A 25,785-nucleotide genomic window follows, 5' to 3' on the forward strand; every position below is an offset into this window, starting at 1 on the left:
AAGCTCTGCACATTCCTGGATCCTCCTTCAGATGGTAAGAGAAAAAGAACTCAAAAAGGGCTATGTCTCATTTATCTCTGTAATGCAAGCTCTGGGGCCAGCCCAAACCTGGTACAGAAGCCTGACCAGCTAGTAGCAGCCCCGCTGCCTGCCGTGTTCAAGGAGTACACAGCACAGTGTCCAGTAAAGGACTCCACCTCCATTTACTTTTATAAGAGAATTTTTTATTATTATTTTTTACAAAATCAAGACGAGTTTGAAATTGGCGAAGAGTTTCTGAGCAGCAATGTTGACCAGGACAATTCCACCAACGAACACAGGGCTTATGTTGCTGGACACCCTGACACTCCTTCCTGCAACTAAGGAAAGAAAATACGTGAGTTAGTGCACTGAATAACCTTTCAGAGGCCAGGAGAATGTTAAGCACCTAAATCTACACTGAGTGGTGACCGAATGGATGCAAAGGATGCTTAGCACCTCTAAAAACCAGGCCGCTTATTTACCTAGGCGCTGAAGAAATCATAGAAATGTCAGGCTGGAAGGAACCTCGCAAGGTCATCAACCCCAGCCCCCTGTGCTGAGGCAGGGCCAAGTAAATTTAAACCAGCCCCTGACAGGTGTTTGTCCCACCTCTTCTTAGAAACCTCCACTGACAACCTCCCTTGGAAGCCTATTGCAGAGTTTAACTACCTTCAGAGTTAGAAAGTTTTTCCTCATATGTAACCTGAATCTCCCTTGCTGCAGATTAAGCCCATCACTTCTTGTCCTGCCTGCAGTGGACATGGAGAAAGATGGATCACCGTCCCCTTCAGAACAGCCCTTAACATATCTGAAGACTGTTCTCAGGTTCCCCTCAGTCTTCTTTCTGAAGACTAAACACACCCAGTTTTTTAACTTTTCCTTCCAGCTCAGGTTTTCTAAACCTTCGATCATTTTTGTTGCTCCCCTCTGGACTCTCCCCAGTTTGTTCATATCTTCCCCAAAGTGTGACGCCAAGAATTGGACACAGTTCTCCAGCTTGGGCCTCACCATTGCCAATTGAGCAGGACAATTACCTCCCTTGTCTTACATACAGCACTCCTGTTAATAGACGCCGGAAGGATATTAGCTTTTTTTTTGCAGCTGCAACACATTGCTGACTCAGATTTAATTTGTGATCCACTGTCAGATGTTTCAGACAATGCATCTCCCAGAGATCAGAGTGGAAAGGAGAATCCTTACCCATGTTGTCAACACATTCTGGAGACTTCTCTCCTAAAACACAAACAGAGACTTCCATTAAACAGCTGTCTCCTCCAGGGGAAAATTTTCCAAGACTGGCATGAACAAATGTCAGCTTTGCATCTTCGTTGGAATTGGTTCAAACTCACACAACAGCAAGCTAGACCCAGCTGAGATGTTTGCATTTAGGGCTAGATTTTTAAAGGTATTGAGATGCCTAAAAATGCAGCTAAGAATCTTGTGGGATTTTCAAAGGTGGCAGTCACATTTGAAAATCCCACGGGGTGCTTAGCTGTATTTTTAGGCACCCAAATACCTTTAAAATGTGCTACTTGTGCTTGAGGTTGGCCTATAATAGGTGCTAGATCTTGAGGGGATTCCATGTCCCCAGTTCAGAGAAGGTATCAGAACAGCCTTGCTGAGCAACTCCCATGAAATCTATACAAGCAGGAGTTTCTCCTCACACCACAGACAGGTGGCAAGAACCTGCCGGCACTCCAGAGTAGATCCAGAAAAAGGGGAGGGAGGGATTACCTGTCTGTCTCGTAAAATAGTTTTTATACTCAACATTACCCTTCCAGCCCTGATCACAGGGACAGGGAGAGGGTCACAACAATCAAGAAAGCCAAGGGTCTGTCTTTCCGGCTGGTACCACGCCTCAGCTGGGACAGTGTAACAGTGAGGCAAACAAGGAGCAATGGTCTCAATTTGCAGTGGGGGAGGTCTAGGTTGGATATTAGGGAAAAAAATTTCATTAGGAGGGTGGTGAAGCACTGGAATGGGTTACCTAGGGAGGTGGTGGAATCTCCTTCCTTAGAGGTTTTTAAGGCCCGGCTTGACAAAGCCCTGGCTGGGATGATTTAATTGGGGATTGGTCCTGCTTTGAGCAGAGGGCTGGACTAGATACCTCCTGAAGTCTCTTCCAACCCTAATCTTCTATGATTCAAACTCTTGCTGTATTGTTCTAATGCAATGCTCAGGGCTGCCAGTAGATGTCACCAGAACCTGCATCTTAAAGATTAGAATCAGGGAAAGGTCCTGTTAGAGAGAGGGACGTGTATCAGGGAACTGAAGTGGTTTATGTGCCTGTGGGCCCCATTCTGCTCTCATTTACACCTGTGTGAATCAGGAGTGACTCCGCAGTGGAATCTCTATCCCATCAGACATCAGCTGCTTGTCTTCGCTTTCAAGGCCCGCCATGGTCTATTCCCCCCCGACCCATCATCCCTCATTTGCTATGGAGGTGTCAGCTCCCATCTCTGGTCAGCCTATGAATTCAGCCTCCGTCGTTTCTAAACCAGCCCCTTCCTGCTTCCTCCCCTGCTCCCTTCACGACAGGGCGGAGCTTCCCCTCAACACCCACAAAACGACCCCATCATCCTCCTTCAAATCCCTCCTTAAAACTCTCCCTTGCCATGACGGCCGTAAGCTCCTGGGGGCAGGGACCGTGTTTGTCCAGCACCTAACACCAGGGTCCCAGGACTGTGCCTGGGGATAACAGGTAGGCAATACAAACAACAACTAACGAGCACTCAGAACCAGGCCCGGCGTGTCTGAACAAAGGCTAGTGGGAGGATGCTCTCTCAGACGCCTTGACCAGATTCTCCAGCACAGTGTGGCCACTGTGCACTGCAGAGGGTAGCCCTAAAGCCAGTGTATCCAGCCCTGAGAGGGGCAAAGTAGGGGGGAGTCCTCTGGTTTGCACACCCCCATCCCGACTTGTCTAGAGTCTGTGCTTTGACCATAGCTGGGGTTTGATCCCTTATTCTTAGTGCCTTGGCCTCAGATTTGATCATGCATGAGTAGAGAGAGCTGCGAAGCAGAGGGCAATCCCCCAAACTAGCACTAAGATGAACGCAAGGAACCTGAGAATGCCCCAGGTCTGCTCCAATGAGGAGACTGTATCTAACCGGGAGAAGCAAAAAAAGAGTATGACTTCATGAGGCTAATTCTGATCTCACCACTACCAGTCTCAGGAACTGATTTCACTCCAGCTGCAGCCGTGTAAACAAAGTCAGAATGAGGCCCCAAAAATCAACTTTTAACTCTCAAGTTTGTTTGGTAGGAAGAGAGCGTGGACTGCAGAAATGCCCTGTCATGCCCTGCAAAAGGATCCGTAAGAGAGAACGAACCCGCCATGCAAAGACTGGAGCGGTTAGAGATCGGCATTACAATCCAGCCCCCAGTTTTAAGACAATCTCAGGACAAATTTAAAAACTACATTTCATTGCATGCCAAGCAAGGAAAAGAAAAGAAATTCAGTCATTGACATGCAGGAGCTAGAGAGGTACAGAAGACTAAAACCAAAGAAGCAAAATTATCAATAATTTAAGCCCAGGAGGATTATGCTGCTGCTAGACTGCACCGTTGAGTCTCCAAGCTGCCCATGCCTGGGGCTTTTGGGAACATTGAGATCCTTGTGTTTCAAGGACATCGTAGACCCAAACTGGGGGCAGCTGTTCAATAGGTATTTGGAGAGGTTTCAGGCAGTGCCCCTGGCATGAGCCGTAGATTCCCAGGCCAGAAGGGATTGTTGTGATCACCACGTAGCACAGGCCAGAGGATGTGTCCCAGTCACTCCTGCATCGAGGCCGATAACTTGGGTTTGTCTGCAGAATGGGCAAATGACGAAGGGGAGAGAAGGAGAGATTCTCAGTGGCCAGGCTGGGCTCGTGTCTGAAGGATTGTGTAATGCTGCCGGCGTGATGCTAAGGGGCACGGCGCCTACGGCTTGTATTAGGGACCCTTAAAAACGATTTAAAAGGAAGTAAAAAATTACCCCTCCAAGCTTCCGTAGGCTTCTTAGCTTCCTTACTGGGGGCCCACCTGGGGTGAAGCCCTCTGGGCTGAGGGGCCAGCAAACGCCAAGAACATGACTTAAGTCCCACATAAGCCCTATGGCTTTACGGATGAGCACTGAATAGCAATAATGGGCTTACGTGGGGCTGAAGCGGTGCAGAGGGCTTGATGCCAGCCCAATGCACAGGATCAAGTTTCACCCTTAGGAAATAAATTTGATTAACCTAAGATGTGGGTCACATCTGAGCCACCCATTTAACGGCTTCCTCTGCGATTGGATTATCCCTGTTCCGAGGTGGCCGAGCCTGGCTTGCTCCTGTTCCAACGTGGGCCAGCACTCACCCCCGAGGTAGGCGCAGTTGTAATGGCTGCAAGTCCGGTTCATGCTGTGCAGGAGGAAGACGCTGCGGTTCCCCTCCCGGGAGAAGCTGGAGATGTTGAACACTTCACTCCCGGGGATCAGCACTTCTCGCTCTGAAGGGAAGGCGGAGAACGCCTCGATGTGGGCGCCAAAGCAGGAGCGCAGGGTGAAGAACGTGGCGTTGCCGTAACTCCGAGCTAAAGCCATATCCAGCGAGGAAGAGGTGAACTGTCCGAACCGGAACACACCTGCCCCGCTGGGCTCGAAGCGGATGGATCGGACTCCCCGGAACAGCTGGAGTCCGGACAGGTGGCCGCAGTCAGCCCCTAAGAGCTGCAGGGCTCTCGTCAGATAGTAATGAAGAGCTTTGAAGTGGAAATTGCTCATGTAGTTATCCCGGGAGACCCCAGCTTCTCTCACTGCCTTGTTCAACTCCCAGTACAGTGGCTTAGAGGAATCAGTGTAGACCAGGATGGCTATGCCATGTTCATCCGTAAAGCCCTTGGGCACAGAAAGCCTTTTCTTCTTAATCGCCCAAACAGCCGATAGGTTTCCCCACATAGAGCCCAGCAGCGGGTGTCTGGCTTTTTCCTCCTCTAGCAGGCGAGGAGCAATGTCCGTTTCCATTTCTTCAGTGCAGCCGGTGTATTGGTCATCAAAAGAGTCGGGTGCCATTCCCAACTGCACAGAACGCTGGCATCTCACCTGGAGGGAGAAGAAACAGGGCACTAAGGGAGTGGTTGGGGGTAGCCAGGTCTGACTGGCAGCTCACCCCTCAGCCATCCAGCCCTGCAATGGCAGAGTAGTTCTCATGCTGAGCATGCAGCCAACAATGCTCCCACCCCAAAGCTCCTGGGCATGATTTTACCCAATGGAGGGAGCTGTTCTTCAGTGACACTGGGCTCAAACTGGCTAACCGACTAGCGCTGCACCGTGTCTCACTGGCTAGAGAACTGGACTAGAACTCAGGAGAGCTGGGTGTTCATCCCCCCTTTAGAAAGTCACGTCCCCGCTCTCTGCCTCAGTTTCCCTGTGTGAAACAAGGGAAATTATTTTTCTCTTGCTTTGGAGTCTGTAGCAAAGCATTCTAGTACTTAGGGTGCCTTCCCATCCGAGGGGAATGTTCTACTGACTGGCAGCCACATCATGGAGGCTGATTAAAAGCAAAATTTCATCTCCATCCGGACTTCACCACAGCTCACAGGATATCCCCCACCTGTAGACAGTGGCACTAATACTTACACAGCGAACAAACAGCCCCAGTCACAGGGTGGCTCTCTACAGACGGGCCCTCCTCTCTCCTCCCACTGGCTGTGACCCTCTGAGACGCCGTGTACCTGAGCCGCCGGGACAGAGACAGGCTACGGGAATGAGGGGATGGCGGAGAGAACTCAGCGGGAGGAATTGAGTTACCTGAGACGTTTCCAGCAAGGCAAGAGCCCAAAGAGAAGCCAAGGAGAGAACCACAGACCTCAATGTCTTCATTTCCCAGCTCACCTGCAAGGCTGAAGGCAAATCCAACAACGGGCAGATCTGTGGAAATCAGGCAGATTTCGACATCACGCATGGGGGGGGGCAAGGATGACTCCCCAGTCAATAGGTGCACCATGCTGATCTGCCAGGGGGGCACCACCCTCCACCCTGGCACCAGCACCCTAATGCTGGCCTGTGGGGGCGCAAGGATGTTTGAGGAGCCAGCCCGCCCCACGCTCAGCCTGCAATGGTGGCTCTGTCCCGCAGGGCTAGGCCTAGCTCCTCACCCAGGCCATAGCGACACTGAGGGTTGGTGCAGCACCCCACCGCCCCCATCATGATGGAGCAGGGAGCCGGGACAGAAGCTGCCAATGTGACGGTCTTGTTCTCCACACCCTTCCCCCCCTCCCTAGGCCTCCTCCTCTCCCACACCAGGCTGGGAGAAGTGTAGGTTTGCCTGGCTTTGCCCCCTTGGTTCCACGATTTCTGTGGGTGCAACTGACCCCACGAACCTACGCTGCCATCACCCATAACCGCCAACTGTCTCACGTCAATCTTGACACAGCTCTCGCAGTGAGAACATCCCGTGCTCACAGCGAGGTTTCAGAGAACAGAATTCCTGAAGCAGAGGAAGCCCGGCCCTGATGACAAGTTGTTGACTATCCGGTATATTTTTAGTATCCCTAATTTCTTTTCACAGGAGCCAGCTGGACAAGGCAGGGCTCGGTCACAGTCCAGAGGACTGGCTAAAAATAAAGGAACGGAGCTGCTGTTTGCATGGAGACACTGTCTGGGGCTCACAGGGCAGACACATCAGCAGAGAGCCGGCAGCCACTAGGCCGAGAATCATGCAGCAAGAGACAGAGTTCAGTGGGGTTTCCCGGAATGCGTATTAATCATGCAGAAGGTGAAGTGTTCCACGCCGGGGACGTGGCGCATGGTTTCGATTTCAGACGGCGTCCCAGCAACCCACCGCCAGACACATGCAAACCCTGTGCACGGACAGGGACAGATGGCATTTGTACCAGGGCCAAAAATCACAGGGAAGGAAGCAGCTTCCAAGAATTTTGTAGGAGTCAGCCTCAGGCCACTGTTCACAACAAACGCAAGCACGGGGAGAGGGGCCTGTACCTGATTTCCCCAGACTGATGACTGTTCCCAGCAGACAGAATCTCAAGCCACACGTCTTACGTTGAAGGGTCCAGCTGACTCCCTGATCCCACTGGGGCTTCTCCAAAGAAAAAGGTCTACAGGAAAAACATTTTTCCAAGCCCTTTCCCTCCCTGCAGGAAACAGCTGAAACTAAGTTACAACACGACACTAAGCCCAGTTTATCTTCGTTATTTCCATATATCTGACCGGAGATCCCAGAAAGCCAGTGCCGTGTAGGCTACGTACAGCTCTCAGGTGCCCAGACACGGCATGTGCAGCCACTCATCTAGCAAGGGACCAGCTGACCCGCATTCAGTTCCCGTAAGTAGAATCAAGCTGGAAATGCCTTCGCCCTGCACAGATCTGTTTACAAAGCGGAGTGATTTGGGTTCTAAGCCAGGGCCTTTAGCTGGAATTTTAGTTTTGTTTATCTCAGTCAGCAAACTGCCCAGCACATGGGCCAAGAAGTGCCTCTGGTTCATAGTTTATCTTCATTCCAGAAATAACTAGGGGCAACAAGAAGAAACAGTCTGTAAGTATAACCCTTCTGCCAGGGGGCATGGGCAGGGACAGGGGCTGGGTCCACTATCTAGGGGCTCCTCTTAACAATACAAAACAGAACTGGCTGAAGGCCCACGCAGTAACCAGAGAAAACTAACCACCACCCCTGCAGGCCTCTAAAGAGGTAATACTGCCCCTTTAGTTACAGACAGACTCACAAGCACCAAGTCTGTGCGGAACAAGAGAAAACTGTTATTAAAAGGGAGAAGGAACTCAGCATTAATTTGGGACACCACTGCAACAAAGAGTCAAAAGCATGTAAACCATGAGCACACTCCCACCCCCCAGAGTACACTGGGCAGTGTCCTTTGCCTCAGTTTCCCACTTTGCGGTGTGAAAATCCAACGGACAAATGTCTCTTGAAGACATCGCTCCCCTTTCCCTCTACTGCCCCCCCACTCACAGCTGGCGATTCAGAGTCAGTGAAGTCCCAGAATTCAGGGGGAGGGGTTCACCTTCTACCTTGAAACGGGGAGTAACAAGCCTCTGCCGCCACTCAGCGCTGCCACGGTTACCTCTGCCACCTCTGCCGTGCTGTGTTCTGAGAGTCTCCTACTTGGTAATTTTGGCTCTTAGTGATTTTCACCGGGCAGGGAGGAACCTCACAGCCGCTGCAGCCTCTCCCTTGTCTTTCACTTCAAGACTCGCCCTAGACCTGCTTATCAGTGACAACAGCAAATCTCATAACCGCTGAAGGAAAGCAAGAACGCTAAATCAAGTTTAGTCAGTACCGTCATAAAGCACTGGGGAAGAGAAAGAGGCTCAAACACTACCTAGGAGTTTCTGGAACAGCACCCACAAAATAGGAACTTATCCCCCATCCCCTCTGACTTTCATTTGGCAGTGGACACACAATACCCTCTGCTTACTGGGTGACATTCAATTTAGGGTGACCTCTCATTCAGGGCAGATTACGCATGGCTCTTCTGCCCTTTACTCATGCAGTAGGGATAACATTATTTTGTGGCCTCGGCACTCAGTCCTCAAGTGAATTGTAACCCAAAGGGATCGCTTTGGCAATGCAGGCCTGGCTGTTGCTCACCTAGGCACAGAAGGTGTGTCTATGCAAATACAGCCAGCTCCTGAAGTCTATTCCTCCAGTTCATCGCGAGATGTTGCAGTGGGGGCAGCTCATTCTGACCCTGCTTACATCAGCACCAGTCTGGGTCAATGATCAGGGAGAGAGGTGTCCATTCCTGTGCTCCAGCAGCGCCTTGGCCCTGCACCCAGCGGCCAGGATCCTCAGCCCCACCTTGCAGCACTCAAGCAGGGCAGCCTATGGAGGTGGAAGGTGGGGTTCTTATTGCAATAGGGTGGGGACAGGGACAAAAGAGGATGGCTGCCTGCCTGCTCGCTCTAGGGTGGTCAGGTCAGCTGTGGTCTGTACTGAGAGCATGTGCTCCACCCAGCCAGCCTGCCCTGGCACAGAATTTCAGGCCAGATGTCTTGCCTCATCCAACCATGTAGGAGGGTCCTGGCCCAGTTAGACTCCTCCAAACGCTACTGGCTCCTGGGTGTTTGACCCTAATTCTGTGCAACCTTAGGACCCCCTGGTGCAAGCCCAGTGGGACTGACCAGGTGGGGGGTCCACGCCAGATCACTCTAGGGCTCCTCACGTAGGTATGAAATTGAAAGGCTTTCCTCCCCTGCCATGCTCATGCACCTCCTTTGTAGCCCAGCTAGTCCACGGGGACCACAACCGGAGCATGCCCATTGCTAGCAGCGTACAGGGTTCCTCCTCCCCAGCCCATCTAAGGAGCAGGGTGGGGAGAGCAGAGACTGTCAGCTGGGCCAGGGGAGATTGAAGACCTTGGGGGAAGGAGATGCAGCTGGGCAGGGAGAGGTGAGGGAAAGGCCTGGCTGGCAGCACATTGTAAATCCCAGGCTGGAGCATGCTCATCCTCTGATGAAACTGATAAAATAGTCCCCACACCTTCCCTCTTCCCCATGTTTATTGCTATGAAAACAGAAGTCTCTGGAAGAGGCCTGTGAGCCGGGAGAGCTTCTTTACCTCACCAAGGAACCCTCATTGTGTATGCGCCTTTCACGGGTCTAACTGCGCCTCTGCATGCCCAGAGTGGGTTTGGAAGCACTCTGCTACTCTCTGAGGGCCAGATTCCAGGCTCATGTAGCTTCGGCGGGCTTGTGGGGCTGCAAGCCAGGGCAGAAATCAGCCCTTGTAGCTGGGAGGAGCCTTATCATCGGCTTTTGGCTTTACGTAACCAGTGTGATTCTGGTATATCCGTCAGGTCCTGTCTTCCTGCAGCCCCCGTCCCATAACATCTCTGGGCTGTAGAAGCAGCAGAGGGGAAACAAATACTCAACCCCACAATACTGGTTTTCCAGACTCTCTTTACTAGTCACATTTGAAATCTGGCAGACATCACTCACTTCTTTGTCATCGAGGGTGAAATTTCCTCCAGTTCAGAGGGCCATGCGTAATCTGCCCTGAATGAGAGGTCACCCTAAATTGAATGTCACCCAGTAAGCAGAGGGTATTGTGTGTCCACTGCCAAATGAAAGTCAGAGGGGATGGGGGACATCCTGCTACTATGCTGTTATTTTAGAGGGCAAAATCAACTTTGCAAAAAGGAAACTGCTGGTACAGCATTTGAGAGCAGCAGCAGCAGTGTTGATCAGGATAACAAATCCACCAAACAGCAAAGGGCTCATCCCATTGGAGAACAGGATGCCTCTCCCAGCAGCTGTTAATAAGAGAAAACCAAACAAAATAACTGGAAATCCTTTCAAACTCTCGCATATCCTTGAAGCCGGATGCATGTCTCCTTCCCAACATCTGCATGGTACCCTATTTATGCCAGGGGGCTAACTAGAGTCTATTTACCCTTAGTGGGAGGAGACTCCAGTCTGGGATTCATGTGGGACAATTACAGATGGAACATGTTTGCAGCTGAAGTATCCTTCTTTGGTCTGTGTGTTCCTTTATTATCTATATAATAAATAATTATTTGTCGGATGTCTGGCATTCAAATCACACTTGTTAATTTCAGCTGTTTTGCTCTGGGCTCCTTGTTCATATGGCCGAACTGAGCATACCCGAGGCCATATGTTATGGTCATCTCTAGCGAGGCCCCCTCCTTATGGTGGCTAGTACGAAGGATATAAAGACACATTGAATTCAGACTGGGAAAGCATGTCAGGTTGACTGGGAAGCAACTGCCCATGACAGAGCAAGGTGGCGGTAGATTTGTCATGTCACCATTAACTGCTTTGAAGCAAGGTGCATGAACACTTTGTTCGAAAAACGTGAACAGAGCAAAGCAAGGACACAACAGCCTGCGATGGTCCTGGATGAAATTCCCTCCCTGGCGTGGGCCTTCTCTGCTCAGCACGTCCAGGCATGAGACCAATGTTTTGCAAATCAACTAACACCAACAAATAGGTTCTTACCAGAGCTACCACAGTCTTGTCGGGCCCTCTTGGCTGAAACACGAGCAGAACATTTAATAATTACAATCTGCTGGGATTTTCAGCCTCATTCCGAGATCTCCAAGGACAAACTCCTGTTAGCCCTGGGCAGCTCACCCTGCCTAGATACTGCACTGCAAGTTAATGGGGTTACAATCGAGGAATATTGGAATTAGCACAATCTAGTTGACGGGTCAGACTTTAAAAAAAGAGCCAGATTCTTGGAGAGAAATGCCAAGTGCTTCCAGCCAGCGAATGACTAACTGTGTTGGGCGCCTACATTGCACTTAAAGGTCTCTTGGCGTTTTCATGATAAACCGTCGTCTCCTCTCCAGCAGGGATTCTCAGCAGTGTGCCTCCTGATGGAATGTTCCATTATCCCAGGGGGAATCGCTGACCTTCAAGAAAAGGGTTAAAGACGAGTGCTTTGGGCAACATTTCCAAAAGTGGCCTCTGCTTCTAGATCACCTGATGGCATGCTCCCAGCTCCCACTAACTTCAGCTGGGGTTGAGGGCTCCAACCCTCTGATAATCAGACCCCAGGTGTCTCAGGTCTGGCACCAGAAAGGACCTAAATGAGCTTTTTAAAAGCTGTCCGTTCAGTTGGGTTAATTGGCAATCCGTTAACTCCAGTTACAGTAGGACGTCAAAACTCTAGTCCAGACCAGAGGTTTTCAACATTTTTCATTGGTGGACCCCTAAAAAATTTCATATGATGGTGTAGACCCCTTTGGAAATCTCTGACATAGTCTGTGGACTGCAGACCACAGGTGGAAAACCACTGGTCTAGACATACCTTTAAATGTATCGAATAGTACCTCACACACATGGGTATGAGCTCCTTGCCCTACACAAATAACATACACACAGACATCTACAGTGTCAGGATTTCATGCTATGGCTAGATTACATTCGGGGGGGAGGGGGGAAATCCTGTAATAGAATCAAAGTGTCTCCACTTTTTAATGATAGATCATAGAATTTCTATGGGCAGGGCCTGGGGAAATCCACATTGTCCTCCCCTCAGCCCTCGAGAAGATATCTGAAAATGTAATACAGTCTGGGACTATATTGAGCATTTTGCAGAGCCTTTGGGTATGTCTGTACTGTAATAAAATACCAGCAGCTGGCCTGTGGCAGCTGACTCAGGTTTATGGGGCTATAAAATTGCAGTGTAGATGTTTGGGCCTGGACTGGAGCTTGACCTCTGGGACCCACCCCCTTTACAGGGAGCCTAAACAGCTACACTGCAATTCCATAGCCCCACTGTCCGAGCCCTGTGGCAGTGTAAACAAACCATTTAGCGGGGAACAGCAGAGCAGCACACAGCAGGAGTTTGCCTGGGATTGGTGAGTATCTGAGTGTGTGTTTGCTGAGTGAGTATCGGAGTGTGTGTTTGCTGGGAGGGAAGTTTGAAAGCCTGAGTGAGTGCCTGATTGGGTGGTAGCCTGCAGGGGGTGGGTATTGGGGCTGTCTGTTTGTTTGTTTCAGGGAAGCCTGGCTGTTTAAAAATAGCCAGAGCTCCGCGAACCAGCTGAGCAGCGGGGAACAGCAGAGCAGCACACAGCAGGAGTTTGCCTGGGAGTTCGCCTGGAGTGAGCCCAGTGAGGCTTACATCTTGCCAACTTCTCTGAGGAAGCTCATAGTAGGAAGGTGATATGGAAGGGGGGGGTTCAGCTATTGTGACCTGCACTGGATGTGCCATGTTTGTCTTTCTTCCACAGGACAGAAGCAACTTTGTCTGTACAAAGTGAAAGCTAGTATCCATATTGGAAGAGAAGATCGAAGGTCTGGAGCTACAGATATCGACCCTGCGTTGCATACGAGAATCTGAGGATTTTCTGGACAAAAGTCAGGATATGCTTCTACGGGCACAAAGCTCTAAAGATTTAGAGAAGGTTGCACAGCGGAGCCAAGAGGCCAGTGAGGAAGCTTGGCAACATGTGACCTCCAGAAGAAGAAGGGGGAATGTCCGGGTACCAGCAACACGAACACAGGTAAGCAACCGATTTCATGTTCTCTCCACAGGTACCATTGCGGAGAGTGGACCAGATGATACATTTGGGGGGAGAAAGCAGAAGGAGACTCCGCTGGTTGGAAGGCATGAGATGCGCTGTCCTGAGGTTGGGGGTTCCACGACCACCACTCCCAAGAGAAGGAGGCGGGTGGTGGTGATTGGGGACTCTCTCCTCAGGGGGATTGAGTCATCTATCTGCTGCCCTGACCGGGAAAACAGAGAAGTCTGCTGCTTGCCAGGGGCTAAGATTCACAATGTGACGGAGAGACTGCCGAGACTCATCAAGCCCTCAGATCGCCACCCCTTCCTGCTTCTCCACGTGGGCACCAATGATACTGCCAAGAATGACCTTGAGCGGATCACTGCGGACTACGTGGCTCTGGGAAGAAGGATAAAGGAGTTTGAAGTGCAAGTGGTGTTCTCGTCCATCCTCCCCGTGGAAGGAAAAGGCTGGGGTAGGGACCGTCGAATCGTGGAAGTCAATGAATGGCTACGCAGGTGGTGTCGGAGAGAAGGCTTTGAATTCTTTGACCATGGGATGGTGTTCCAAGAAGGAGTGCTAGGCAGAGACGCACTCCACCTAACGAAGAGAGGGAAGAGAATCTTCACAAGCAGGCTGGCTAACCTAGTGAGAAGGACTTTAAACTAGGTTCACCGGGGGAAGGAGACCAAAGCCCTGAGGTAAGTGGGAAAGCAGAATACCGGGAGGAAGCACAGGCAGGAACGTCTGTGAGGGGAGGGCTCCTACCTCATACTGAGAATGGGGGCGATCAGCAGGTTATCTCAAGTGCCTATATACAAATGCACAAAGCCTTGGAAATAAGCAGGAGGGCTTTAAACTAGGTTCACCGGGGGAAGGAGACCAAATCCCTGAGGTAAGTGGGAAAGCGGGATACCGGGAGGAAGCACAGGCAGGAACGTCGGTGAGGGGAGGGCTCCTACCTCATACTGAGAATGAGGAGCAATCAGCAGGTTATCTCAAGTGCCTATATACAAATGCACAAAGCCTTGGAAACAAGCAGAGAGAACAGGAGGTCCTGGTGATGTCAAGGAATTATGACGTGATTGGAATAACAGAGACTTGGTGGGATAACTCACATGACTGGAGTACTGTCATGGATGGTTATAAACTGTTCAGGAAGGACAGGCAGGGCAGAAAAGGCGGGGGAGTAGCACTGTATGTAAGGGAGCAGTATGACTGCTCAGAACTCCGGTATGAAACTGCAGAAAAACCTGAGTGTCTCTGGATTAAGTTTAGAAGTGTGAGCAACAAGAGTGATGTAGTGGTGGGAGTCTGCTATAGACCACCGGACCAGGGGGATGAGGTGGATGAGGCTTTCTTCCCGCAACTCGCAGAAGCTACTAGATCACATGCCCTGGTTCTCATGGGTGACTTTAATCTTCCTGATATCTGCTGGGAGAGCAACACAGCGGTGCATAGACAATCCAGGAAGTTTTTTGGAAAATGTAGGGGACAATTTCCTGGTGCAAGTGCTAGAGGAGCCAACTAGGGGGGGAGCTTTTCTTGACCTACTGCTCACAAACCGGGAAGAATTAGTGGGGGAAGCAAAAGTGGACGGGAATCTGGGAGGCAGTGACCATGAGTTGGTTGAGTTCAGGATCCTGACATAGGGAAGAAAGGTAAGCAGCAGAATACGGACCCTGGACTTCAGAAAAGCAGACTTCGACTCCCTCAGGGAACTGATGGGTAGGATCCCCTGGGGGAATAACATGAAGGGGAAAGGAGTCCAGGAGAGCTGGCTGTATTTCAAGGAATCCCTGTTGAGGTTACAGGGACAAACCATCCCGATGTGTTGAAAGAATAGTAAATATGGCAGGCGACCAGCTTGGCTTAACGGTGAAATCCTTGCGGATCTTAAACATAAAAAAGAAGCTTACAAGAAGTGGAAGATTGGACAAATGATCAGGGAAGAGTATAAAAATATTGCTCGGGCATGTAGGAACAAAATCAGGAGGGCCAAATTACACCTGGAGCTGCAACTAGCAAGAGATGTTAAGAGTAACAAGAAGGGTTTCTTCAGGTATGTTGGCAACAAGAAGAAAGCCAAGGAAAGTGTGGGCCCCTTACTGAATGAGGGAGGCAACCTAGTGACAGAGGATGTGGAAAAAGCTAATGTACTCAATGCTTTTTTTGCCTCTGTCTTCACGAACAAGGTCAGCTCCCAGACTGCTGCGCTGGGCATCACAGCATGGGGAGTAGGTGGCCAGCCCTCTGTGGAGAAAGAAGTGGTTCGGGACTATTTAGAAAAGCTGGACGTGCACAAGTCCATGGGGCCGGACGCGTTACATCCGAGAGTGCTAAAGGAACTGGCGGCTGCGATTGCAGAGCCATTGGCCATTATCTTTGAAAACTCATGGCGAACGGGGGAAGTCCCGGATGACTGGAAAAAGGCTAATGTAGTGCCCATCTTTAAAAAAGGGAAGAAGGAGGATCCTAGGAACTACAGGCCAGTCAGTCTCACCTCAGTCCCTGGAAAAATCATGGAGCAGGTCCTCAAGGAATCAATCCTGAAGCACTTACACGAGAGGAAAGTGATCAGGAACAGTCAGCATGGATTCACCAAGGGAAGGTCATGCGTGACTAATCTAATCACCTTCTATGATGAGATTACTGGTTCTGTGGATGAAGGGAAATCAGTGGATGTATTGTTTCTTGACTTTAGCAAAGCTTTTGACACGGTCTCCACAGTATTCTTATCAGCAAGTTAAAGAAGTATGGGCTGGATGAATGCACTATAAGGTGGGTAGAAAGTTGGCTAGATTGTCCGGCTCAACGGGTAGTGATCAATGGCTCCATGTCTAGTTGGCAGCCGGTATCAAGTGGAGTGCCCCAAGGGTCGGTCTTGGGGCCGGTTTTGTTCAATATCTTCATAAATGATCTAGAGGATGGTGTGGATTGCACTCTCAGCAAATTTGCGGATGATACTAAACTAGGAGGAGTGGTAGATACGCTGGAGGGCAGTGATAGGATACAGAGGGACCTAGACAAATTGGAGGATTGGGCCAAAAGAAATCTGATGAGGTTCAACAAGGACAAGTGCAGAGTCCTGCACTTAGGACGGAAGAACCCAAAGCACCGCTACAGACTAGGGACTGAATGGCTAGGCAGCAGTTCTGCAGAAAAGGACCTAGGGGTGACAGTGGACGAGAAGCTGGATATGAGTCAGCAGTGTGCCCTTGTTGCCAAGAAGGCCAATGGCATTTTGGGATGTATAAGTAGGGGCATAGCGAGCAGATCGAGGGACGTGATCGTTCCCCTCTATTTGACATTGGTGAGGCCTCATCTGGAGTACTGTGTCCAGTTTTGGGCCCTGCACTACAAGAAGGATGTGGATAAATTGGAGAGAGTCCAGCGAAGGGCAACAAAAATGATTAGGGGTCTGGAACACATGAGTTATGAGGAGAGGCTGAGGGAACTGGGATTGTTTAGTCTGCGGAAGAGAAGAATGAGGGGGGATTTGATAGCTGCTTTCAACTACCTGAGAGGTGGTTCCAAAGAGGATGGTTCTAGACTATTCTCAGTGGTAGAAGAGGACAGGACAAGGAGTAATGGTCTCAAGTTGCAGTGGGGGAGGTTTAGGTTGGATATTAGGAAAAACTTTTTCACTAGGAGGGTGGTGAAACACTGGAATGCGTTACCTAGAGAGGTGGTAGAATCTCCTTCCTTAGAGGTTTTTAAGGTCAGGCTTGACAGAGCCCTGGCTGGGATGATTTAGTTGTGGATTGGTCCTGCTTTGAGCAGGGGGTTGACTAGATGACCTCCTGAGGTCCCTTCCAACCCTGATATTCTATGATTCTATGATTCCTTCAGCCCTACTAGAAATCACAGGAGATGCTACAGCCTATTGAGTCTATGGGATGCAGCTCCATTAGTGATGACACAGGAAGATAACAGAGGAGGAATGTGCAAAAAATCAGTATCTGGTTCGGAAAACATTGCAAATGTGGGGTTTGACAATGAAAAGGTGGTGTTCTCTCCTTGAGAGTCAAGTTATTTCTTTCTTTCCATTGAAAAGTGGACACTGCCCTTAACAAAGAAAACATAAGTCACTGAGAATGTTGCTCTGTCAAAGCTGCTATATTTTTTGGCAGTGTCAGACTATCCTGGAAGAACCATTTCAAGGGAAGAAGCATCACCCGGTCCATTATTTTTAAAAGTAATATGAAATACGTTTAGATTCATTTTCCACCCTCCTATTCAGTACACATATCACACCCCTATGTTTAGTACCCATTCACTCTGTGTGCATATCCACCCCATCAATCCCAGGTACAGCTCAGCAGCCGCCCACACGAGGCGAAGTCCCACCTTCTCCAGTAAATACCCCAGGCCTGTTGCTCCCTACTCCTGGCCTGATCGTGCTTTCCCTGAGCAAGACACTGCCACAGCCTAGACCCCATGTCACTGGCTCTCTGCCAGGATCCAGTCTCCAAATTCCAATGTCTGGCTCCCTTTCCCAGGCCAGCAAATCAACCCCCAAAGACCCAACTCCCCAGTAGGCCCTCCAACTGAGGAGTCGGCTTAGCAGGTGAACAGGAGAGGCAAATAGGGGAGTTTTTCAGGGCGTAGCTGTGGATCCAGTGCATGAAGGTAAAGGGACTTGGTGAGTTGTGTGTTGGTCTGTTTGCTGTTTGTCTCCATGTGGGTCTGGGATTTTGGGCCCCTGACCAGGCCAGCTGACAGAGGTCTGTTTGTGTCTCTGAGAGGGTCATGTGGCTGTGACCCTTGTGCCTAGGATCAGCCCCTTGGTGTTTGACATCTGAGTCATTAATCACCCCATTAGCAGGGTGGCCAGGTGCCCAGTTTTCAACTGGAAAGTCTGGTCGAAAAAAGGACCTGACAGTGCCTGGTCAGATCTACTGACCGAACACATGAAGTTCGGTTACTGCTGGCAGAGGAGGCGGGGAGGTGACGGTCATCACCTGAGCCAGCCTCTACTCAGCCGGGGCCACCTCCAATCTGAGTCTGGTGGCTGCAGCTTCCAGCCCTGGCTCTGCAGGTGAGTCCCTCCCAACCTGAGCAGGGGAGAGAGGAGAATAGTAGTGAGCAATAGTGGGAGGAGGGAAGAGGAGCAAATAGGCATGGGGTCTTGGGGGGAAGAGGCAGAGCTGGGGAGGGGCCTGAGGGGAAGAGGCAGGGCAGGGGCAGGGCCTCTGAGGGAAGAGGTGGGGCAGGGGAGGTTCTGGCACTCTGTTTGGAGTGTCCGGTTTTTAAATATTACAAAGTTGGCAACCCTACCCATTAGCCATGGGGCAGAACTAAGCAGCGAGGCCCAGTGTATAAGGTAGTTAGTTACCAAGCGAACACTTGACCAGGCACTTGGGTGAGGCACTGAAATATTGAGCTATGTCACTATTTTAACCCCATTCCCTAAGAGATGGTCAAGAGACCTGCCTGGTCAGCTGGTTTTGTACAGTTTAACAGCAATTATGAGTAAACACAGCAGCACCATGGATCATATTTCTACCACCCAAGGTCTTTCAGGTAAATATAATCACCATGAAGTGAAAGCAGGATTCCCACACAACTACTCTGCACCCCCTCCAGCTGAAAACTGAATTCAGGGTCAAACCTGCCTCTGTTTTGGCTGGGCTGCAGTCCGTAAGATAGCAATTCCTGCCTGGGAAATCCCAGTTACTGAAATGGGAACAATGGATCAAAGTGAAACAATCTGGAGGATGTTTGGTTTTGATGTGTTCTTTCCCCCAAATCTCCACTGACGTTCCTGATGGATTCTCCTATAGCCGCACAGGGGAAGTTGGAACCACGATGAAGCCTCTCCTGATCCTCTTAAAATTCTTCCGTCTTCAAACCTTGCTGGAAATCCCTGAGGTAAACACTTGAGCCTTGCCTATGAAGCACTTTGTATTTTCTGCTCAAGGCTATGCATGCAGCCATATTGTCTTAGAATCCTAGAAATGTTGAGCTGAAAGGGATCTCAAGAGCTCATCTGGTCCAACTCTCTGGATTGTGAATGTAGATTCCACAAGCCCTTTTGGAACCCAGTGCTTAACTGCTCTTATAGTTAGAAAGTTTGTCCTAATATTTAACCTAAATCTCTCTTGCTGCAGATTAAGCCCATTATTACTTGTCCTACCTTCAGGGGACATGGAGAACATTTGATCACCATCCTCTTTATAACAGCCATTCACATATTTTAAGATTATTTTGGGGTCCATCCTCAGTCTTCTTTTCTCAAGACTAAATATGCCCCAAGCCTCTGAGTATTTGTGTTGCTCTTCTCTGGACTCTCTCCAATTTGTCCACATCTTTCTTAAAGTGCCCGGAACTGGACACAGTTCTCCAGGTGAGGCCTCACCAGAGTCAAGTAGAGTGGGACAATTATCTCCCATGTGTTACATAGGACACTTCTGTTAATACACCTCAGAATGATATCAGCCCTTTTTACAACATCACTTTGTTTGCTCATATGTTAGAGATTCATAGATTTTAAGGCCAAAGGGACCGTTCTGACCTCTGTATAGTGCAGGCCAGAGAACTTCCCCAAAATAATTCCTAGGTTATATCATTTAGAAAAACTTGTGCTGAAGTAACTTCAATGCTGAGTCTAAAGATTTTAGTTTCCTTACTCTTCGTTTCAGGGCTTTTTTGACTAGCTTTCTCATTTACTGGCATGCCCTTTTCACAGTTAGTGTTGCCATGTGCATTTTTGGTACCAATCCATCCTTGAACTTAATTCTATTCTGCTGACTACCACTTAGCCCTGGTCTACACTAGGAGTTGAGGTTGAATTTAGCAGCATTAAATCGATTTAACCCTGCACCCGTCCACACAACGAAGCCCTTTTTTCAACTTAAAGGGCTCTTAAAATCAGTTTCTTTACTCCATCCCCGACAAGGGGATTAGCGCTGAAATCGGCCTTGCCGGGTCGAATTTGGGGTACTGTGGATGCAATTAGACGGTATTGGCCTCCGGGAGCTATCCCAGAGTGCTCCATTGTGACTGCTCTGTACAGCACTCTCAACTCAGATGCACTGGCCAGGTAGACGGGAAAAGGCCAGCGAACTTTTGAATTTCATTTCCTGTTTGGCCAGCGTGGCAAGCTGCAGGTGAGTGCAGAGCTCATCAGCAGAGGTGACAATGATGGAGTCCCAGAATCGCAAAAGAGCTCCAGCATGGACCGAACGGGAGGTACGGGATCTGATCGCTGTATGGGGAGAGGAATCCATGCTATCAGAACTCCGTTCCAGTTTTCAAAATGCCAAAACATTTGTCAAAATCTCCCAGGGCATGAAGGACAGAGGCCATAACAGGGTTCAGGTGCCGTGTGGAAACTTAAAGAACTGAGGCAAGCCTACTAGAAAACCAGAGAGGCGAATGGCTGCTCCCCCAAACATGCCCCAAACATGCCGCTTCTATGATGAGCTGCATGTCATTTTAGGGGGTTCAGCCACCACTACCCCAGCCATGTTGTTTGACTCTTTCAATGGAGAGGGAGGCAACACATTTTTTTTTCTCCACCAGCTGCACGTGTTTCAAGGATCACAGGATCTTCTCCTTCCCAGAGACTAGCGAAGATTAGAAGGCGGAAAAAAACGCACTCGCAATGAAATATTCTCTGAGTTCATGCTGTCCTCCCACACTGACAGAGCACAGACAAATGCATGGAGGCAGACAATGTCAGAGTGCAGGAAAGCACAAAATGACAGGGAGGAAAGGTGGCGGGCTGAAGAGAGTAAGTGGTGGGCTGAAGAGAGGGCTGAAGCTGATAGGTGGCGGCAGCATGATGAGAGGAGGCAGGATTCAATGCTGAGGCTGCTGGAGGATCAAACTAATATGCTCCAACGTATGGTTGAGCTGCAGGAAAGGAAGCAGGAGCACAGACCGCCCCTCCAGCCCCTGTGTAACCAACTGCCCTCCTCCCCAAGTTCCATAGCCTCCTCACCCAGAAGCCCAAGAACGCGGTGGGGGCGCCTCCAGCCACCCAGCCACTCCACCCCAGAGGATTGCCCAAGCAACAGAAGGCTGGCATTCAATAAGGTTTAAAGTTTAAACTTTTAAAGTGCTGTGAGGCCTTGTCCTTCCCTCCTCCACCACCCCTCCTGGGCCACCTTGGCAGTTATCCCCCTATTTGTGTGATGAATTAATAAAGAATGCATGAATGTGAAGCAACAATGACTTTATTGCCTCTGCAAGCGGTGATCGAAGGGAGGAGGGGAGGGTGGTTAGCTTACAGGGAAGTAGAGTGAACCAAAGGGGCGGGGTTTCATCAAGGAGAAACAAAGAGAACTTTCACACGGTAGCCTGTCCAGTCATGAAACTGGTTTTCAAAGCTTCTCTGATGCGCACCGCACCCTCCTGTGCTCTTCTAACCGCCCTGGTGTCTGGCTGCGTGTAACCAGCGGCCCTGCAATTTGACTTCCACCCTGCCATGAACCTCTCCCCCTTACTCTCACAGATACTGTGGAGCACACAACAAGCAGTAATAACAGTGGGAATATTGGTTTCGCTGAGGTCTAACCCAGTCAGTAAACTGCACCAGCGCACTTTTAAACATCCAAATGCACATTCTACCACCATTCTGCACTTGCTCAGCCTGTAGCTGAACAGCTTCTGACTACTGTCCAGGCTGCCTGTGTATGGCTTCATGAGCCATGGCATTAAGGGGTAGGCTGGGTCCCCAAGGACAACTATAGGCATTTCAACATCCCCAATGGTTATTTTCTGGTCTGGGAATAAACTCCCTTCCTGCAGCTTTTGAAACAGACCAGAGTTCCTGAAGATGCGAGCATCATGCACCTTTCCCGGCCATCCCACGCTGATGTTGGTGAAACGTCCCTTGTGATCCACCAGAGCTTGCAGCACCACTGAAAAGTACCCCTTGTGGTTTATGTACTCGCCGGCTTGGTGCTCCGGTGCCAAGATAGGGATATGGGTTCCATCTATGGCTCCATCATAGTTAGGGAATCCCATTGCAGCAAAGCCATCCACTATGACCTGCACAATTCCTAGGGTCACTACCCTTGATATCAGCAGATCTTTGATTGCTTTGGCTGCTTGCATCACAGTAGCCCCCACTGTAGATTTTCCCACTCCAAATTGATTCCCAACTGACCGGTAGCTGTCTGGGGTTGCAAGCTTCCACAGGGCTATCGCCACTCGCTTCTCAACTGTGAGGGCTGCTCTCATCTTGGTGTTCTTGCACCTCAGGGCAGGAGAAAGCAAGTCACAAAGTTCCATGAAAGTGCCCTTATGCATGCGAAAGTTTCACAGCCACTGGGAATCATCCCAGACCTGCAACACTGTGCGGTCCCACCAGTCTGTGCTTGTTTCCCGGGCCCAGAATCGGCATTCCACGGCATGAACCTGCCCCATTAGCACCATGATGCCCACACTGCCAGGGCCCGTGCTTTGAGAGAAGTCTGTGTCCATGTCCTCATCACTCTCGTCACCGCAATGATGTCGCCTACTTGCCCCGTTTTGCTTTGCCAGGTTCTGGTGCTGCATATACTGCTGGATAATGTGCGTGGTGTTTAATGTGCTCCTAATTGCCAAAGTGATCTGAGCGGGCTCCATGCTTGCCGTGGTATGGCGTCTGCACAGAAAAAAAGCGTAGAACAATTGTCTGCCATTGCTCTGATGGAGGGAGGGGCGACTGATGACATGTCTTATAGGGTTGGCTTATAGGGAATTAAAATCAACAAAGGGGGTGGCTTTACATCAAGGAGAAACAAAAACAATTGTCACACAGAATGGCCCCCTCAAGGACTGAACTCAAAACCCTGGGTTTAACAGGCCAATGCTCAACCCAATGCACTATCCCTGCCCCTGGTATTTCAGGCAGGACCGAATCTCCATTAAACTTTTCAAGGTGCCCCTGACAGACCTCACCGAAACAATTGTCAGCCATTGATTTCACAGAGGGGGGAGCAAATGAATACAAAACAAATCAGGTGTATTTCTTGTTTTGATCCACTACATCTATCTTTTACATCTTTGGCTGGCAGCAGACGGTGCAGTAGGACTGCTAGCCATCCTCATCTCCTGGCTGCTCAGCAGGAGATGGTGCAATAGGACTGCAAACCATCCTCATCTCCTGGCTGCTCGCCAGAAGACAGTGCAATAGGACTGCCGGTAGGACTAAAGAGAATGACCTGGTCACGTCACTCTTGTTTTAGTCCCTGCACCTATGTCTGCCCAGGCGCTCCTGACCGACCTTACTGAGGCAGCCAGGAGCACCTCGGACATGATGACGATGGTTATCAGGCCTATTGCACTGTCTGCTGCCACAAGGCAATGCGTTGCTGCTATGTAGCAATGCAGTACTACGTCTGCCAGCACCCAGAAGACATACGGTGACAGTGAACTGAGCAGGCTCCATGCTTGCCGTGGTATGGCGTCTGCACAGGTAACTCAGGAAAAAAGGCATGAAACAATTATCTGCCGTTGCTTTCACGGAGGGAGGAAGGGAAGGAGGGCCTGACAACATGTACCCAGAACCATGTTTTTGCCCCATTACGCGTTGGGATTGCAACCCAGAATTCCCATGGGCGGCAGAGACTTCGGGAACTGTGGGATATCTACCCACAGTGCAACGCTCCAGAAGTCGATGCTAGCCTCGGTACTGTGGAAGCACTCCGCCGAGTTAATGCACTTAATGCACTTAGAGCATTTTGTGTGGGGACACACACAATCGACTATATAAAAACGTGCCCTGCGAAGGGATCACCAATCCCCTGCTACTAACTAGACAGAGGAGGAACCTGACACAGAGTAGTTCAGTGATTTGTCTAAGGACGGAGCACTCTGGCCACCCCACCGCCTAGGAGCCAGAGAGACATGTCGCTGCTTCCCAGGAGCCTTGCGGACTTCCTCCATCCCCAGGAAATGCTAGGTCCACCTGAGGTCAGCACCTCCCAGAGCCCGCACCCCTCAACCTCTCCCGTACCCCAACCCCCAGCCTTGAGCCCCCTCCCACACTCCAAAGCCCTCGGTCCCAGTCCAGAGCCCTCTCCTGCACCCCAAACCCCTCAGCTCTGGCCCCACCCCAGAGTCTGCACCCCCAGCTCACAGCCTGTACCCCTTCACACACCCCAACCCCCTACCTCAATCTGGATCCCCCTCCCACACGCCAAACCCCTCATTTCCACCCCCCAGCCCGGAGCCCCTCGGGGTGGGGCACCCATGGAGAAAAATTAGCAGGTACTCAGCACCCACTGGTAGCCAAGCTCCCCCTTCTTCCCCCCCACTTCCCAGTGCCTCTCGCCCGCCAGTGGTCCTGCCAATCAACTCCTCCCCCTCCCTCCCATCACCGCCTGCCCGCCATGAACAGCTGTTTTGCAGCCTTCAGAAGGCTCCAGGACTCAGGGGGAGGAGTGGGGATGAGGCGCACTCTGAGGAAGAGGCAAAAAGAGGTGGGAAAGGGGTGGAGCGAAGGCACGAAGAGATGGGGCAGGGCCATGGGAGAAGGGGTGGAGTGGGGGCAGGGCCTGTGTTGGAGGGGGGCGTCGAGCAACCCACAACTGGAGGGGAAGTTGGTGCCTATGCCCTCAGCCCCAGCCTGGAGCCCCCTCCTGCACCCCAGCCCTCTCATCTGCGGACCCACCCTAGAACCAGCACCTCCAGCTGGAGCCCTCAACCTCTCCCACACTGCAATCCCCTGCCCCAGCCCAGTGAAAATGAGCAAGTGAGCAAGGGTGGGGGAGAGCAAGTGACTGGGCGGGGGATGGAATGGGTGGGGAAGGAGTCTCAGAGAATGGGAGGGGCCTCGGGCAGGGGTGGGAGCAGGGGCGGGGCAAGGACATTTGGTTTTCTGCAATAGAAAGTTAGCAATCCTAGCTCACACTTCCAGGATGAGTGTGACGTGCTACCCAGCTGCGAAGGGGTAGGGCTGGCTAAGAGTCCCCACAGCCCAGCCCCAGCCTTCTCCCTGCCCAGGCCTCAGACATAAGAGACGAATTTATGATCAGCAAAATGCTCCTGTTGAGCTTCTGGATTCTACTCGGCCTCAGTGTGGGCCTAGACAGTGCCACTGACTCCCAGTATCCCTGTGACCCCTCAGTACCCCCAGCCCTGAGTCACCCCGTGCCCCTGGTGCTCTGCAACCTCCCGCTGCTGAGCAGGATGACGGGGTGGGGGGTCATCCTCCCGTGCCTCCCCTCCCGTGTTTGCAGTGCTCAGAGCAGCAACACACCCATATTGACTCCTGCTCCCAGACTGAGTCCCTCCGGCCACGGTTGTGAATTGAGGCCTCCCCTCGCCATTTGTCCTGTGCCAGGCCGTCCTTAGGATTTATGGGGCCCTACGCGGTATTATTCAACTGGTGCCCCTATACCCGATGGCAGCCCGAGCTCACAGCCCAGAGGGAGAGGGACGAGGCAGCAAAGGATACCGAGATGCCCGGCCCACCTCACAGCATCAGAGAGTCACAGTTCCCCGCAGAGACCCCCGGACCCTCTCCTTCACGCAGAATGCGCGGCGCCTGTCTGACAGGAATCTGAGACTCAGGGAGGTGGCTGCGAATGAAGAGGCTGTTGCAGAGACACTTCACAGAATTTGTTGCATCATTTCTCTTTGCAAAGCTAAGTACAAACAGACAGCAACACTGGGTTTGACAGAACTAGCTTGCAGAACGGAGACACCTCTATGCTAAGGGTGAAATGTTTGCTCTAGGGGAAGAAAACGAAGTCTAGAGTAACTGGAAACTGCTTAAAAGTTTTCATATCTCTACATCTCAGGCCCAAGATACAGAACTTGTATGTCACAATGCACAGGAAGGGAATTGAGAAT

The 25,785-nt window shown here is 50.8% G+C and overlaps 1 protein-coding gene across 1 annotated transcript; it reads right to left on the reverse strand.

Moving 5' to 3' along the window:
• Nucleotides 1-237: 237 nt before the first annotated feature.
• LOC311513179 (ecto-ADP-ribosyltransferase 5-like) lies at nt 238-25,259 on the reverse strand (the record flags this gene model as incomplete). Its single annotated transcript, XM_084614846.1, has 5 exons — nt 238-359; nt 1,222-1,254; nt 4,363-5,086; nt 5,795-5,886; nt 25,190-25,259. 5 exons carry the CDS (start codon nt 25,257-25,259, stop codon nt 238-240), a joined length of 1,041 nt encoding a protein of 346 aa, XP_084470972.1.
• Nucleotides 25,260-25,785: the final 526 nt, after the last annotated feature.

This window comes from Lepidochelys olivacea, assembly GCF_965140295.1.
Source record: "Lepidochelys olivacea isolate rLepOli2 genome assembly, chromosome: 1".
Classification (NCBI taxonomy): Eukaryota; Metazoa; Chordata; order Testudines; family Cheloniidae; genus Lepidochelys; species Lepidochelys olivacea.